The following is an 18047-nucleotide window of genomic DNA, read 5'->3' on the forward strand; positions in this document are numbered from 1 at the left end:
GTCTAGACAAGCAAACATTACAACATAACGCAAAAAAGTTGCGGAGTGTGGTTGTCGGTCACCCTGTATGTAAGACTTTGTTACGGGACAGAATGCTGGGCAGATCGAATTCTTCAGTGCTTCTGCTATGGACTAGTATAAAGAAGAGTGATGGTAGTTTGCTTCTCAACAACAATTCAAGATTAATAGAAAAGAATGGCACATTCACAAAAACACATTCACATCAGTTGACATGAGACGACAGTGACAAAAACAAGAGAATTAAAACGACTGACGGTGTCATTTTATTGTGGCTTTATCTCTGACAAGACTTATGTCTTTGACACGAAAAGCCTTTTGATCTGTATACTTTTTATAATACTTTAAAAAAAATCTAATTGGGTAGGTCTATTTTTTATTAATGTGGGGATGGTCTCACCAGTACTTGACCAACTCGGAGAACAGTAGCTTTCTTAAAGCGACCTCCGTTACGTTCACTGATTTTCTGTAGGTCAGTGCCCAGTCGCTCCATAACCATAAAACGATACCTAAACAAAGAGGGAGAGACTTTCAATTGTTTAAGAAGGAACTGTGGTATAATTCTTCATTCTAGAAGACTAAAGATTATTTCTAAACTCAATCTTTTAAAAAGCTAGTGAACACCACTCAAAGTCAAACACACAGAACACCATACCTGAGGCCATTATACTCAGCCTGTCCTGATCCCCAGTACTTTGGGATGCCGAGTTGGTCAAGTTTTCTACTTCTCATCCATTTTTGCACTGAAACAAAGTGACAGAAGTGATTGAGGATTTGCTGTTGCACAAGCCAGATGACTTCAGAACATTCAGATATCCGAAAATCCCTGGTGTCTCGGCTCACTTATCTTTGCTGACAGTGAGTAAGTGATAAGAAAGGTTGATTACTTCAAAAACTTTCCCGTAACCTCAGATTCTGTATCTATTTGATCTAGAATAATTATTTGTCTTTGAAAGTGTCACAACGCATGCAACTATTTTAACATTTAGGGTACATAAAAAAAATATAAAATATAAACACACACACAGTGCTGGACTAAGCAAAAACTGTGAGTCTCAGCTCAGGTATTGCTGGTGCCAGTTTGACTGGCACCCGACCAGAATGGCAGCTGGTCAGTAGCTTGAAGGAGGCTCAATAATCATTGTGTTAGAGGTTTTGGAGGAGAGGCAGAGAGAAGATGTTTGTAAGCTCAAACAAGCAAAAGAGAGGGTTAATTGACACTTCAGTGGATGTTTAGTTCTGCTTCTTATAAATTACTGTGAATCAGGCAGAAAAGCCCCTGTGTATGTGGCCAAATCTTCATCCAAACACACTTTTGTTCCTGAACATGGGGTGGTACTCACTACTCTCTGGTTTGGCTGCCCTCATGTAGAAGCTGAGCTCAGAGAAGAGGGGGCCATTCTCAAGGTACTCCTGCACAATTCATTAATTAAAAATTAATTCATTAAAGCTAATTAATTATAAAAACAATGAAAAACAAGATGCAAGTATGTGCATATTCAGAAACGATCAATATACTCACCACTTTTACCACAAAGTCAGTATCAGCTGAGACTGGGCTGCCAATGTCGTTGGATGCTAAAAGTTTAGATGAAACAGATGGGGAATTGGAGTTTACACGCAGTTCAGTCGTAGGTCATACATACTGAATAACAAGTGAAAAAAAACAAAGTTTGAAACAAGTTTTACTGAGTAAAAAATATTTTGAGAAAGGATCCTTCAATATGCCAAGCAGTCATCACATCAGTGGCGGCGACATGCTCCCTATATACAGTGCTCACCTTAAGTGTTTATACCGTCGCCTCCAAAGGAACAGCAAGGTCAATTCCTTTGTTTTTGTTGTAACAGGAAGACATTTGGGTTTCAGATCAAAAAGATAAATATGAGACAAAAGTTCTGAATTTCAGATTTAATTTCATAATGTTTACATCTAGATGTGTTAAACAACTCAGGACCTTTTGTTTGAACCCACTCACTTTCCAAATGAGCAAATGTATTGGAACATGTTTCTAGTTGCGAAGGTGTTGCCTTTTAGATTGATTGCTTAAACATTGATACTGCTTGTTTTTGGCTTTGTGTTTCACCTGTGAAAACTGCATTTGCTGTTAAGCAAACATGAACACCAGAGAGCTGACTATGGGAGAAAAGCAAACCATTTTGAAGCTGAGAAACAAGGGAAAATCGACCAGATTTTCCCTCCACATGGCAGGGGTGAAGATATCACAATCCACTGTTTGAAAAAGACTTCCAGAAAATAAATATACAGGCCTACCACGACATGCAAACCACTCATTGGCAAAAAGAATCGGAAGGCCAGATTGGATTTTGCAAAGTCGTACAGAAATGAGCCACAAAGGTTTTGGAACAAAGTTTTATAGACTGATGAGAACAAGATTAACCTCTACACCAAAGTGATGGCAAGGCCAAAGTATGAAGGAAGAAAGGATCTGCTTATGATCCAAAACACACAAGCTCATCTGTGAAGCATTGTGGAGGTAATCTCATGACTTGGGTTTACATGGCTCCTTCTGGAACAGGCTCACTCGTCTTTATTGATGATGTAACTCATGATGGTCGCAGCAGAATGAATTCTGAAGTCTACAAAACCATTTTGTTTGGTTTGGTTCGACTGGGCACTGACCTACAGAAAATTTTGCTGAGTTTGTAGGGATAAAAATTTATCATTTCTCCCTTTAACATAGCAGAAGTTACCTTAAAAGTAGAGTTGTGTGATATCACGATAAATATGGTAGATACAATGACTATTGTACGATATAATCCTCGTTTTTTTTTTTTTTTTTTTTTAATTAGATTAGCCTCGCAGCTCCTTCGGGAATCCTGTAATTTATTTTCCTATATAAGTATAACATACTTGAATGTTACTTTACTTTTTACTTTTGTTACTATTTATTTTTATTCTTTCCATTTTACTGCATTCCTTTAAACATAATGGGTATATACAGCAGCTGAAAAGGGTATTTAACACGTCACCATTTTATCTATATATATTTCCAAAGGTGCGATTGACATAAAAATGTCACCCGATGTCGGAAGCAACCCAAGTAATTAATACATACAAAGAAAGTAGAACAAATAAACTCAGAAATTAAGCTGTGTGTAATAATGTGAAATGACACAGGGAAAAAGTACTGAACACGCCAACTGGTATTTATTTAATACTTTGTACAAAAGCCTTTGTTTGCAATGACAGCTTCAAGATGTCTTCTGTATGGAGAAACTAGTCGCATGCATTGCTCTGGTGTAATTTTGGCCCATTCCGACGCACAAGCAGTCTTCAAATCTTGAAGGTTCCGTGGGCTTCTTTTACGGACCTTGAGTTTCAGTTCTTTCCATAGATTGTCGATTGGATTCAAGTCAGGTGATTGTCTGGGCCATTCTAGCAGCTTAATTGTTTTTCTTTGAACCCAATTGAGAGTTTCTTTGGCAGTATGTTTTGGATCATTATCCTGCTGAAATGTCCACCTTCGTTTAATTTTCATCATCCTCGTAGATGGCAGCAGATTTTTGGAAATATGTCTCGGTAGATTTGCCGATTCATCCTTCCTTCAATAATGTGAAGTTAACCAGTACCATTTGTTGAAAAGCAGCCCCACACCATCCATGTTCCCACCTCCTAACTTCACTGTTGGTATGGTGTTTTTAGGGAGATGGGCAGTGCCATTTCTCCTCAAACGTGGTGTGCTTTATGGCATCCAAACAGTTCACGTTTGCTCTTATCCAACCATACTATATTCACCCAGTATTTAACTGGCTTGTCCAAATTTTGCTCAACAAACTTTAAACGAGCTTTGACATGCTTTTTTTTCCCCCATCAATGGGGTCTTGCGTGATGAGCGTGCATTCAGGCCATGGCGGCGCAATGCATTACTCACCGTTTTCCTTGTGACAACAGTACCTGCTAATACCAGGTCTTTTTGAAGCTCTCCACAGGTAGTCTTTGGCTCTTGGACAACACTTCTGATTATTCTTTGCACTCCTCTGTCAGAAATCTTGCGAGGAGCTCCGGATCCAGGAAAATTTATGGTGGTATGATTGGCTTTCCACTTTCATATTATGGCCCCAACCGTGCTCACTGGAACATTCAGAAGCTTCGATATGCGCCTGTAACCAATGCCAGTGTTATGTTTTGCAACAATTACTTTGTGATCATCTTGAGAAAAGGTGTTTGCTCTTCAAGAGATCATCATGAGATGTGTCGACTCCCACCTCGGCAGTGAGACCCTTTTGTAGGCCATCAATTAGGACTGAACCAGCTGATATTCACTTCATTGCTGTTTGATTATTGATAGATTTTAGGTGTTGTCTTGGCTTTCCATGCCTTTTTGCACCTCCCTTTCTTCATGTGTTGAATATTTTTTTCCTGTGTCATTTCACATTATTACACACAACTTAATTTCGGATCTTATTCCTAAGTGTGTATGACTTGGGTTGTTCCCAATATCTGGTGAAATTTGGAAATATATTTAGTAAGAAAAATGATGACGTGTTAAATACTTATGTCAGCCACTGTATGTACCTATTATGTTTAAATTAAATTATTATATTATTTTTTTTACATTTTCAATAAATTTGCACGACTGTCTGAAAACATCCCAAAAACATGCATGGTAGGTTAACTGAAAAGTTTAAATTGTCTATAGGTGTGAATGTGAGTGTTGTTTGTTTATATGTGCCCTGCGATTAGCCAGGGCACATATAAACACCCAGTCACAAGAATCACAAAATCACAAGAATTTAAATTATTTTCATGTAATTTTTAAGGAAAAATATTATATCAGGATATAAAATGTTGGCCAGATCACACAGCTCTACTTAACAGGTTAAAAAATATATTCCTTTTCACACAAAAAATGGTCTACAATGCATATAGATAATGTGTTTGTGTGTGTGTGTTAGTGTGCATTTATCAGTAGATAATGTGTTTGTGTTAGTGTGCATTTATCAGACTGTTCGGATTACCGTAGTAGATCAGTCCAAAGCCACCTTGACCTAAGATTTTCCCCAGCCTCCATTTCTTCTTCACCGTGTCAGTCAGTGTGAAGCCATCTGGGAGCGGTTTGGGTAGCCCCCTCTTTTTAGGTGCGGTCATTGAAACTAAACAAATGACAGAAATGACATGTCACAACATTACTCTATAGCAAAACATAAAAACCGATTAAGCAGTTTTAAATGAAGCTGCAAAGTATTAAGCATAAATTATTCTGATTATGTTATAAAAACGATCAGTGGTATCATTTACCTTTGAGTTTGCATTACATGGCTACTTATACCGCTTTCAATTGGTTATTATAAGGTTGTCAGTCAGGATGTGAGCAAGCCTTTCACTATTGTTAAAAATTTTGAAGACCAATAAATTAATTAAAAACCGCATGTTAATTGCGACAACGGCGTTTGGTCATATCAATCCCATGTCGAAGACGACATCAGATGTTAAATTATCTTCCAGAATTATAACAGCATCGTTTTTCTGTGTGTTTAGTCTGCGAAAAATCATCACATCAGTTCCAAATTAATTGAGATATGCCGACGCTATATCACGCGTCACAGAACGTTTGCCTTTTGCTACGATGTTTTTATTTTTTTTGGTTCTTGTTACTGAATAACATTACTGTGAATTGGAAACTCGCAGCATCTTCACAGTTAACGTCACACTAACCTTTCATTTTGATTCGACATAATGGTAAGCGCAACGATCCCTACGCCTTTGACAAATAGTTAATAAAACTAACTACCGCTTGCGGAAAGGCAGAAAATAGTTTGATAGCCAAAAACACGTCAAAATAGCAGCTAACTTAGCCATGTGGGTAACATTCTATACACCGAGCCATGTTAAATACATACCACTCTCCAAAGGGAACTATCAGCGTGTTAAGTTTGCTCTTGTGCAATAATCTAATAATGTGCTTTCGTCGGTAATTCGCTAAAGCGAATATATTGTCAACACTCTTGGAGGAAAAACAAAATGTAGACCGGTTCAAACAGAACGCGATCACTTCCTGAAAATTTTCCCTCCTGCTCCAGCAGCAGCCAATCACAAGACAGAAAACGACAGCTAACGTCTCAGAACCAATAGAAAAGCTGCTTAGGCAGACACACACTGTACATAGGATGCAGAGCTCAGTTAGCCGGAGCCCACACATGCAGCCTGACTAACATCCCCGAGTCACAGTGGAGGCATTTCGAGCAGTACGGTATTTCCCAACCTTTCCTGAGCTAAGGCACATATTGTACATTAGAAAAATGTCACGGTATATCACCAAACTACAATTTCACGCAAAGTATATACTGTTGAACCCAGAGGTTTACACACACTATATAAAACGACAACTAAACTTTTTTTTATTACGGTCTGACATGAAATCAGACTAAAACAAAAACTACATGTAGTTTCTCCAGAATTCTGCTGCCCATATTATCACAACGACCTTCTCCACTCACCACATCACTCCAGCCCTGCAACAACTCTGCCGGCTCTCTGTCCAATACAGCATCCAATATAAAATACTCTTTCACATTGTCATACCAGCCAGCCAGGGCCCCCGAAATGCTCAGGGTCTTGGGACAGTTGTCACCTTTTCTCCCCTGATTCAACACCCCTGCGAATCCCACTCTCGCAGATCTTTGTCCTCCATCCACCTCACCATCCCTTCAGTCTACCGTGGGGGACAGAGCCTTCAGCTGCTCTGCCCCGTCTTTGGAACTCAGTACCACCTGACCTCCAAAACAAAAACTCATTTCAAATCCAACCTCAAGACATCTATTCCGGAGTGCCTATTGCACAGGTGTCAAGGGCCAGATCCGGCCCACCACATCATTTTATGTGGCCCGTGAAAGCAGATCATGTGTGTTAACTTCCATGAGTCCTACTAAAATCCTTACCAACATTTTAAATTGTCTTACGTAATAAATAATAACGTTGAGATATTCCAAGCATTTCTTGTTACCAAACCCCTTTTTACAGTAACTTGAACAATAATTGAACAAACTAGTATCCTTGACTCCAAAACTCCAGATTCCAAAACTATCCATTCATACGTTTTCTGAGCCACTTCTCCTCACAAGGGGAGTGCTGGAGCCTATCCCAGCTATCATCGGGCTGTAGGCGGGGTACGCCCTGAACTGGTTGCCAGCCAATCGCAGGGCACAACAACCATTCACACTCACATTCACACCTACTGGCAATTTAGAGTTTCCAATTAATGCATGTTTTTGGGATGTGGGAGGAAACCGGAGTGCCCGGAGAAAACCCACGCAGGTTCGGGGAGAACATGCAAACTCCACACAGGCGGGACCGGGGATTGAACCCCGGACCTCAGAACTGTGAGGCAGACGCTCTAATCAGACGTCCACCGTGCCGCCTCCCAAAACTAGTTATCCATCAATTTGTTGTGTACTGTATATGTGATATGATGAGGCAATTAAACATCTATATGGTTTCACAGTAATAACAGCCCTCTGAGGGAACCCATAACAATAATGTGGCCCGTGAATAAAATGAGTTTGACACCACTGGCCTATTCACTTTAACATTTCCCATATCATTTGCCATTTTAACTGATGTTTTATGTTCTGTTATTTTTATAGTATTGCTTGATTTGTTTTAACTATGTTTATTCAGTGACATTTAGCCCAGAATGACACCGATTAATAAAATGAATTATTATTAAATCTTTCCTGTTCTAGGTAAATTAGGATTACCAAAACTATTTATATTTTCTAAATGCTAGAGAAGGATTTTTTTTTCAGACAAATGTTCATTACTTCCTTCAAAGTCAAAAGATTATATACATTTCATTTGTATTTCATACTATTGCCTTTAAACTGTACGACTTGGGTCAAACGTTTTAGATATCCTTCCACAAGCTTCTCACCATTCTGTAGTCAGCAGAAATTTTGGCCCATTCCTCATTACAGAACTGGTTTTACTGAGCCAATTTTGCAGACCACCTTGTTGCACGAGCCTTTTCAGGCCTGCTCATACATTTTCAATTGGATTGAGATCAGGGCTTTGCAATGGCTACTCTAAAACATTGACTTTGTTATCCTTAAGCTACTTTGCAACCAGTTTGGCAGTATGCTTCGGGTCATTGTCCATTTGAAAGACCATCTATTTTCTGAAGTGCATCCGTCCCTCATGAAGCAAACAGCCCCTCAACATGATGTTGCCACCGTTTTATTTCAAAGTTGGGAGGGTGTTCTCAGGCTTAGAAGCTTCTCCCTTTTTCCTCCAAACTTTCCAATGCACATTATGGCCAACAGCAGTTTCGTCAGACCACAGGACATCTCCAAAAGTTAAGGTATTTGTCTCTGTGTGCATTTGCAAACTATAACCTGGCTTTTTATGTTTATTTTTGAAGTAATGGCTTCTTCCTGGCAGCGTGGCCTTTCAGCCAGCATTAGTACAGTACTCTTTTCACTATAAATAATGGCATACGTTTACCAGCTTCAGTCAGCATCTTTACAAGGTCTTTTGCTTTTGTTATTGGGTGGATATGTTCATTTCGGAACGGAGCACATTTATCTCTGGGACACAGAACCCGTCTACCTTGTTGAGCGTTATTACGGCTGGTCATGGTGTTTACACTTGCATATAATTGTTTGAACAGATGAACGGGACAACTTCAGGAATCTAGAAATTGCACCCAAGGATGAACCAGACTTGTCTAATATTCCTTTTCAGATATATTGGCTGATTTCTTTTGACTTTCCCATTATGTTACAGAAAGAAGAAATATGTTTCAGGTGTGCCTAGTTCAAAAACATCCACAGGTTTGTCTCAGATTAACTCAAATGTTGTCAATAAACCTGTCAGACGCTTCCAAAGAAAGTAATGAAAAATTGCCTTAAAAATCATTGTCTCATTTTTCTGACATTTAGGAAATCTAAATAATTTTGGTAATCCTAATTGACCTAAAAAAGGAAAGGTTTAGTCCTATTTCATGTCAGACAGTGAGAAAAAAAGCATGGCTTTTTATATAGTGTATGTAAATATCTGGTTTCAACTGTTTTGCCAAATTACATTTTGTTAATTACTCTGCCCCCACCTCGCTGAGAACTTCACCAAGCAATCAAGTAACTGTTCTCACCTCATGATCTTCTCTGTGTACACCTGGCTTCCAAAAACATGCATGTTATGTTATTTGAAGACTAAATTGTCTATAGGTGTTAATGTAAATGTAAATGGTTGTTTGTTTATATGTGCTCTGTGATTGACTAGTGACCAGTGCAAGCTGTACTTCTCTCGCTCAAAGTCAGCTGGGGTTGAGGACAAGTGTTACAGAAAATTAATTGCCATTTTACAAGGCTCTCGGCTCCGGCAACCTTTGAGAACACTTGGGAAACATCAGCGCATATCCTGAAGTGTTTATTCTTCTTCATCGGTTTTGTGAGATTACGTGTAATCACGAGAGACTTCGAGATCAGCGGTGCAATAGAATCTTTATATGTGTGGTCTGCTGTGTTGCGATTCTCGCAGTACATCACACATGACGACCAAAACTGTTCAATGCCAGAGTTTTTTATCTCTATGTGTGGGGTCTGTAGCAGATTAAAAAAATAATAATAAAAAGAGTGGAAAAATCTTGATGTGTGTACCAGGCCTAAGTAAAGGCTAAATATGTTTGATGGTAAAATAATAGTTAGAACCCGCAGCCTCAGCACAATCCCACATTGCCCTTAAATAAAAAAGACAACTATTACTGTTTATCTGACTCTTAGATATCTAATGTAAAAATAATTTCACGGCTGTATGTGATCCCACGCACGATGGCGGTTCAACATCTAATTGCTTTATGCTTTCTTTTTTTCTGCTCTTGTACTCCTCCCTGAAATAAAATGCTTTTACATGGCCAGATGAGTTTATATGACAAGCTAATTAATAAACATCCTAACACTACCAAAATGTGTCTTGTCGTGAAGAAATATTGTCTGATGATTTGTGCAACAAACTGAACGTTAACATTAGCGCAGACATTAATGTCAACACAACAGAAGAGGTTTCCAAGGCTGGACTACAAATATTATAGACCACTGAAGTAATTGATCTGAGGGCACTGTGGTAATGACAGTGATGCTACTTTCCTTATTACATGCCAGTGTACAACATGAATTTCAAGCTGTTTACGCACCACATAGTAATTGTAGTGTGTCTTTCATCTAGTTAAAGACAGCTTCAGTACCTTGTTCTAATGACAATTTTTAATGTTTAACAACCTAGGGAGAGAAACTGTCACGATAGTAATTCGTATCAGCTTTGACTTGACCCAAAAGCAGACTGAAGCGGAGGGAGTTGATCTAGAATGGTTTATTGAAGGTTGGCTCAGGGTAAGGATATCCAAGGCGAGATGGTGGACAAGGAGCGAGCAGGAAACGGGGACGTGAGCAGGTGGGGTAGCTTGGCAGCGTGGCTGGAGCGGACAGTGAGGCAGGCACGGAAGGAGCACTGGAGATGAAGGAGAACACAAGGAGGTAAGAATGGTTTCGGGAAAGCGAGTGACTTATGTAAAAGAGTGCAACGGTCAGCTTGTGTACCACAATAACGTTTTAAAACGGCAGGCTTTTATGCAGGCAGTGATGAGTGCTGACAGAGGTCAGGTGCGCGGCCCAGCTGGTGCTTATTTGCTGGGGGTGGGGGGGAGAAAGAGGGAGGCGAGGAACGAAGCACCACCCAACTCAAGCTCCAAAAAGGGGACTGCAGGAAACAACTAAACCCCCCCCCCAACCCACCAATGGATGCCTCCTGGCATCCTCTCAGGCTTGTGCGGGTGCGTCTCATAAAAGTCTCTAATAAGAGAGTCATCAAGAATAAGCTTGCACGAGATCCAGGAATGTTCTTCCCGGCCATACCCCTCCCAATCAACCAAAAACTGAAAGTTCCTGCCCCGGGGTCACACATCAAGGATGCGTGACACCGTAAAGGCAGGGTGATCGTCGATGACACGGGAAGTGGAGAGGATACGGCCGGAGGGCAAAGGGCACTGGTGGAGACAGGCTTAAGCAGTGAAACATGAAATGTCGGGTGGATCTTAAGAGATAGGGGATGTTTTAACTGTACAGAGGTGGCGTTGATGACTTTGGTGATAGGGAAGGGACCAATGAAACGTGGAGTGAGCTTACGGGATTCCAGTTTGGAGAGGGAGGTCACTGGAGGAGAGCCAAACCATATGACCCACCTTGTATTCTGGCGTGGGAGAGTGATGGCCATCTGCCAGCCTCTTGTTCCTCTCAGCAGAACGAGTAAGAGCAGCCCTGACATCCTTCCATATGGATTGGACCCGTAGTAGGTGCTCCCTCACCGCGGGAGCCACCACCGTATGCTCCTGTTCCTTAAATAACGGAGGTTGGAAACCGTAACAGGCCATAAATGGAGACATACCTGTGGCGGAGCTGGTGAGGGCATTATGGGCATATTCCACCCACGGAAGGAAGGTGCGCCAGGAGGCGGGATTGCGAGCGGCAACACAGCAAAGAGCAGTTTCCAGGCTCTGGTTTGCCCGCTACGTCTGGCTGTTGGATTAGGGGTGGTAGCTGGAAGACAGACTGACTGCTGTGCCCACCGCCTTGCAGAACTCCTTCCACACCTGGGAGGAGAACAGACGACCTCAGTCTGAGACAATGTCTGTTGGAATGCCATGAAGTCTGAATACATGGACGACTAAGAGGTTAGCTGTTTCAAAAGCAGAGGGCAACTTGGGAAGGAGTACATATTGGGCACATTCAGAGAAACGATCTATGATGTTGAGGATGATGGTGTTATCTTCAGAGGGGGGTAGGCCGGTGACAAAGTCCAGGGAAATGTGGGACCAAGGGCGGCTCGGAATGGGTAAAGGGCGCAGCAGACCAGCTGGGGGTTGATGTGAGGCTTTACCTCGGGCACAGGCAAAGCAGGCTTGGATAAACTCACGGGTGTCTTTGACCAGACTGGGCCACCAGAAGTGTTGTTGAATGAAGTTAATGGTTCGGGTGATTCCGGGATGACAGGTTAGTTTGGAGTTATGGGCCCATTGAAGTACTCTAAGCGGGCGGAGTTGGGCACAGAGTCTGGGAGTCCGGTCTTGGGATCGAGTTGGGTACTCTGAGCTTTCTTAACCATTTGCTCGATCTTCCAAGTGGCAGTCCCAACGAAGCAAGAGGAAGGAAGGATGGGTTCCGGTTCTACTGGGCTGGACTGGAGGGGGGTGAGAACATACGAGAGAGGGCGTCAGGCTTGGCGTTGCAGGAACCAGGGTGGAAAGAGAGGTTGAAATTAAAACTGCTGAAGAATAAGGCCCAACGAGCTTGCCGGGGGTTAAGCCGCTTGGCGGAATGGAGATAGGTGAGGTTTTTGTGGTCAGTCCATGTAATAAATGGAATGGCGGTGCCCTCCAGCCAGTGCCTCCCCTCCTTCAGTGCCCAGACGATGACTAGTAGCTCATGATTCCCCACATCGTAATTCCGCTCAGAAGGGGAAAGGCGCCGCGAAAAAAAAGCACAGGGATGTAATTTTTTTGGACACTGGGAGAGGAAAGCTCCAGCCCCCGTGTCCGAGGCGTCAACTTCCGCGATGAACTGCAGGAAAGGGTCGGGGTGTCTCAAGATGGGGGCACTGGTGAATAGTTCCTTAAGGCGTTCAAATGGTTGTGATGTGGCAGGGGTCCAATGGAATGGAGAACTGGTGGAGGTGAGACTGGTGAGGGGGACAGCAACCTTGCTGTAGTTATGGATGAACCGACGGTAGAAATTGGTGAAGCCTAGGGAGGGAATGGCCCAGTCGACAATGGCTTGGATCTTAGCTGGGTCAGGTTTTAACTGACCCTTGGCAATGATGTATCCTAAGAAGTGAACGGAGGAGAGATGGAATTCACACTTCTCTGGTTTAACAAAAAGGCGGTTTTAGAGGAGCCGCAGAAGGACTTGGCGGACATGCTGGCGATGTTCGTCAGGGGAGCGAGAGGAGATGAGGATGCCGTCAAGATATACAAAGACGTCATTGATGAAGGTTTGGAAAACTGCGGGGGCGTTGGTTAATCCAAAAGGCATGACCAGGTACTCAAAGTGTCCGAGGGGATTATTGAAGGCAATCTTCAATTCGTCCCCCCTTGAATGCGGATGAGATGATATGCGTTGCGTAGATCCAATTTAGTGAATATTTGAGCATCGCAAAGGGGCTCGAAGGATGGGTCAATGAGTGGCAGGTGGGCTTTATTTTTTTAGGTTATGTCGTTGAGACCACGAAAGTCAATACATGGGCGGAGAGTGGTGTCTTTCTTGTCGACAAAAAAGAATCTGGCCCCCAGTGGAGAAGAGGAGGGCCCGATGAGTCCTGAGGCAAGGGAGTTGCGGATATACTCCTCCATAGCTTCCTTTTCTGGACGGGACAGGTTAAACAGGTGGCTGGAAGGGAGAGGGGCACCGGGCAGGAGGTCAGTGGCGCAGTCATAGGGGCGTTGGTGGGGGAGTGAAATGGCAAAATCTTTACTGAACACTGGCAAGAGGTCGTGGTATTCCTCCGGAACCCGGTAGATCGACAGGTGTGGCAGGTGGCGGAGGTTTACTGGAGGGAGGAACGGCAGAGAGAAGACAATGGGAGTGACAGAATGGACAGATGAGTCTGTGTTTCTGGAGCCAGGGGATACCAAGAACTAACAGAGTCTCCGGGGAGGGAATGACAAACAGCAGGATGGTTTCTCAGTGAGTTCCAGAAATTAGCAGGGTGAACAGTGCAGTTTGGTGGGTAACAGGGGGAGATGAGAGGCCCCTTCAAGGCAGTGACCTTCTTAGGGTATGGGAGGGGCTCAAGGCGAAGCTGAAGCTGACAAAATTGTCATCAGCACCGGAGTCAATGAGGGTTGTAACAGGGTTGCGAGCGGGACCAAGAATACACGAGGGAACAATCATCCAGAAGGGAGAGCTGGTAGAGATGTGGGTTTGGCTCACTATGATGCTTTCAGGTCGTGGTGAGCCCGGTCTTTTTGGTTTGAGGGGGCAGGTGGCTATGAAGTGACCTGGCTGTCCACAATAAATGCATAGTCGCTGAGTAACGCGCCGCTGACGTTCCAGGGGTCTAAACGGTTCTTGCCAACTCTTCAGGTCTGGTGGATGGTGAAGAGGAGGCAACGGGGGGTTCAAGGTGCTGCGGAGTCATTGGGGGCGCTGTGCCCGTGGATGGTGCTATGCTGCGCGTTTTATATCCCCGGTCTCGAACGCTTTCACGAAGCCGATTGTCCTATTTGATGGTTAGTGCAATTAATTCCTCGAGAGAGGTGGGTTTGTCCCTTGCTGCAAGCCCGTCTTTGAGCTTTTCGGATAATCCTTTAACACAAATCCCTCTTAAAGTGGCATCGTTCCAACGACATTCACTTGCAAGAATTATGACGCCACATAACTTGAACCTTGGGTGAGGGCTAGGATGCGCCGAGTGGTTTCCCTACCCTTGACGGGTTGATCAAAAACTTTTTTAAGTTCGTCAGAGAATGTCGTGTGGACCGGAGAGGAATTGGCAGCTCTTCCACGCAGGAGGTTAATAATAAATGCAATCTTGGATTTATCCGTGGGGTAACTAAACGGTTGAAGGTCAAAGACTAATAAAAATTGGCTACATGAACCAAGGTCCCTGGAGTACGGTTCGGTAGGAGGCAGGTGAGGCTCTGTGTATGGGAGGCGGGGTTGAGTGGAGGCTGTGGGCTCGGGAGCAAAACTCACGGAAGGATTGGGTATTAAAAAATTCCATGATCTCGCTGAGGTCTTTGTTGTGTCTGCCTATTTGTGCAATCTGATGGGCGAGCGCTTCCCTCCATGCCTCTGGTGTTGCTGGGTCCATGATGGCCAGAGTATTCTGTCACGATAGTAATACGTATCAGCTTTGACTGGACCTAAAAGCAGACTGAAGCGGAGGGAGTTGATTTAGAATGGTTTATTGAAGGTAGGCTTAGGGTAAGGATATCCAAGGCGAGATGGTGGACCATCAGGACAGGGAACGAGCAGGAAGTGGGGTCATGAGCAGGTGGGATAGCTTGGCGGTGTGGCTGCAGCGCACAGCGAGACGGGGGGCACGGAAGGAGCACTGGAGATGAACAAGGACACAAGGAGGTAAGAATGGTTTTGGGAAAGCGAGTTACTTACGTACAGGAGTGTACGTAGGGTCGGCTTGTGTACCACAATAACTCTGTGTTAATACGCTGGCGATAGTTTCCTGGATCCGGCAGACTTTTATGCAGGCAGTGATGAGTGCTGATAGAGGACAGGTGCGCTGCCCAGGTGGTGCGGATTTGCTGGGGGAGAGAGAAAGAGGGAGGTGAGGCACGACGCGCCACCCAACTCAAGCTCCAAAAAGGGGACTGCAGGAAACAACCATGACAGAAACCACCCGTCCATCCATTTTCAATACTGTTTATCCTGTTCAGGGGAGTTCCAGCCTTTTCCTGTTGTCACTTTAAATCACTCTAAATTGCTTGAGAACAGCGGCAAAGTGGGCGACTGGTTAGAGCGTCTCCTTCACAATTCTGAGGACCTGGGTTCAATCCCCGCTCCCGCCTGTGTGGAGTTTGCATGTTCCTCCCGTGCCTGCGTGGGTTTTCTCCGGGCACTCTGGTTTCCTCCCACATCCCAAAAACAGGGTTAATTGACAACTCTAAATTGCCTGTTGGTGTGATTGTGCGTGCGAATGGTTGTTTGTTTGTAAAGATCCCTGCAATTGGCTGGCAACCAGTTCAGGGTGTACCCCGCCTCCTGCCCGATGATAGCTGGGATACGCTCCAGCACGCCCGCGACCCTAGTGAGGAGAAGCGGCTCAGAAAATGGATGGATGCTTGAGAACAATGCCATTTTTGCAGCATCACCACACTAGTGATACCCTTTCATTGCACAATGACTCTCCATACTTTTTTATGTTCTAAATGTATATATTGTCATTGTGGGTGTTAGCGGTTGTTTGTCGTCATACTAGAGTGGCTGCAACTCCCGGAGACAAATTCCTTGTGTGTCTTGTAATATATAGTACTTGGCCAATTAAGATGATTCTGATACACTACAATGAGTGTAGAGGTTTGGAGTTGTTTGGAGGTGATGTATTGGAAGATAAAGTAAATTTTGCTTCTTGCTTTAGTAATAATGGCATTCATCATCAAATATGGGGAATCCCTCTGTCTCTTCTTAATGCCAAACACAGTTATACGTGTGACGTTTTTCTACATTATTTTTGTAACATGATGGTGCTATTAAGTGGTGGATAAGGTCACTGAAGGCCAAGTTTCCCAAACTTACCGCCTGCCACTGACCAGTGATGTGCACTACTGGCTGTCACGGTGGACACCTGTCATCATGGCGCCGTGTTTGTACTATTTTATCAGACTTGAAAGCTTGATAGAATTTTTTGGGACAATGACGCGGAACAGGCATTTGACTTTGTGAACTATTAAAGGCTTTTTGTATGGTGATGGGGGTCAACTGAAAGGTCATGTCAGCATACAAAGCAACAGTATACAATTGCTTGTGTTCATGAGGCTTGCAAAGATGTGTGTCACTCGCCGCCGTGTTTGTGTCATTTTAATTGATGACAACCTAAAAAAATTGCCATTTTTCAGCATATTAAATTAGCAATTAAACCTAATTTTGGTGTGCCAGCTGTTTTTCATGGGAGATAGCTGATGTTCTTATGAGAATGCTGAAGCGACTACACCGATGGCCGAGAGCTGATAAACCTTTGCATTCCTGCTTCCTGAACCTCAACCAGCCGGTTTGTTGCCACAAGACACAGAAAACCTGGTTTATATAATCTGGAGACAGAAAACTGATTGCAAATCTCCTCATGACTGGCACAGCATGGTTGGGGGGGAAGGAAGTGATGGATGACTGTTGAAAAATGGAACACGATCACACCCCAGTGGTGGTTAGAGACACCGCCTGTGGACATTAAAACACGTGGAAGAAATCCCACGTTCGTAATAAACAAAACCAACCTTCAGGAATATTCTAAATGTATAATGTGATGCCTGTGTGATTGTGTTTTTACACGTTGCCTTCCGAATTTGTTTCTTCTGAATGTGCCATTGTGTTTGATATCAACCTGTAAAAAGTGATTGTGCCAAGAACATTAGTTTAGCAACTCCGCTAAAGAGAGAGAACAAGAGTTGTAACAATTGTTTATTGTTTCTTTCATAAGCGTGGGAGACTACAAAATTGGGAGTTTTTAGATGAATATATGATTTTAAAACCCATTCTTATAGGCCAAATTGTAGACGAAATCCAAATCGATAGGTGGGGTCTTCTCCACTTCCCTCATCTCTTAGACACGCCCCCTGGGTATTTAACCCTTCCACTTCCGCCTCTGCTGGTCTCTTGGCTCTTTTCTCAACTTCATGCTGAAAGTTACCTAAGCCCACGCGCTGCACTACCTCCCATTTCCTTTGTTCGAACCACGCGGTTCGGGCCTGGGATGGCGATTTGGCTTCCAGGCCTCTACTTGTTCACCGCTAGGCAATCAGAGAAGCTGCTGATAAAGCTGCTGATAAAAGTACAAGTTACCCTTCCAGCCCAGTGTGAGCTCTCTGATTTACCAGCGGGTCCATGAAAAGGCAGGAAGAGAAACAGTCGCATTCTCCCACGTGTAAAGAACAACTTATTTTTCCTTTTTTCGGCCGTTTTTCTTTTCCTTTTTTCATCCTTCATCCCTCGTTTTCATCCTTCATCCCTCGTCTGAAGCTGCCTCTTTTTCCTCGGATGCTCGGAGACAGACCATCCCCAGGGCCAACTGATCTACGGTCATGAGTAGAGCGTGACAATCGTTGTCAGAATGTACAAAATGAGTGCCTAATACCTTTGGGGTAAAATACCAGCTTCAAACAAGTTCCAACTTTGTACTTGCTCACATGAGTCTCAACTTTACCCTCCCTGACTTTGATTCAATGCATTTCACGTTCATTTTTAATCCAGCCACACACGATTTTTCTTTACGTATGCCTATTTTCCCTTTCTATTGCCATTATTATTATTATTATTTTCTTTTCGGAGTAAAATCCCTCTGCATTGTTCCC

General features: G+C 43.4%; 1 protein-coding gene across 2 annotated transcripts in view; it reads right to left on the reverse strand.

Annotated features, from left to right (window-relative positions):
* The window catches only part of LOC133409701 (serine/threonine-protein kinase VRK1-like), a 38780-nt gene extending 32743 nt beyond the window's left edge, over window positions 1-6037 (reverse strand). For both annotated transcript variants that reach the window (XM_061690091.1, XM_061690092.1), the window contains exons 1-6: window positions 5881-6037; window positions 4999-5133; window positions 1541-1596; window positions 1362-1431; window positions 674-761; window positions 419-527 (exon numbers count right to left, since the gene is read on the reverse strand). In XM_061690091.1, the coding sequence (XP_061546075.1) occupies window positions 419-527; window positions 674-761; window positions 1362-1431; window positions 1541-1596; window positions 4999-5128 (453 nt within the window). In that variant the 5' untranslated portion in view covers window positions 5129-5133; window positions 5881-6037. The remainder of the gene's footprint in view (window positions 1-418; window positions 528-673; window positions 762-1361; window positions 1432-1540; window positions 1597-4998; window positions 5134-5880) is intronic.
* Between the last annotated feature and the right edge of the window lie 12010 nt (window positions 6038-18047).

The sequence above is a fragment of the Phycodurus eques genome, chromosome 11 (genome assembly GCF_024500275.1).
Source record: "Phycodurus eques isolate BA_2022a chromosome 11, UOR_Pequ_1.1, whole genome shotgun sequence".
Lineage (NCBI taxonomy): Eukaryota > Metazoa > Chordata > Actinopteri > Syngnathiformes > Syngnathidae > Phycodurus > Phycodurus eques.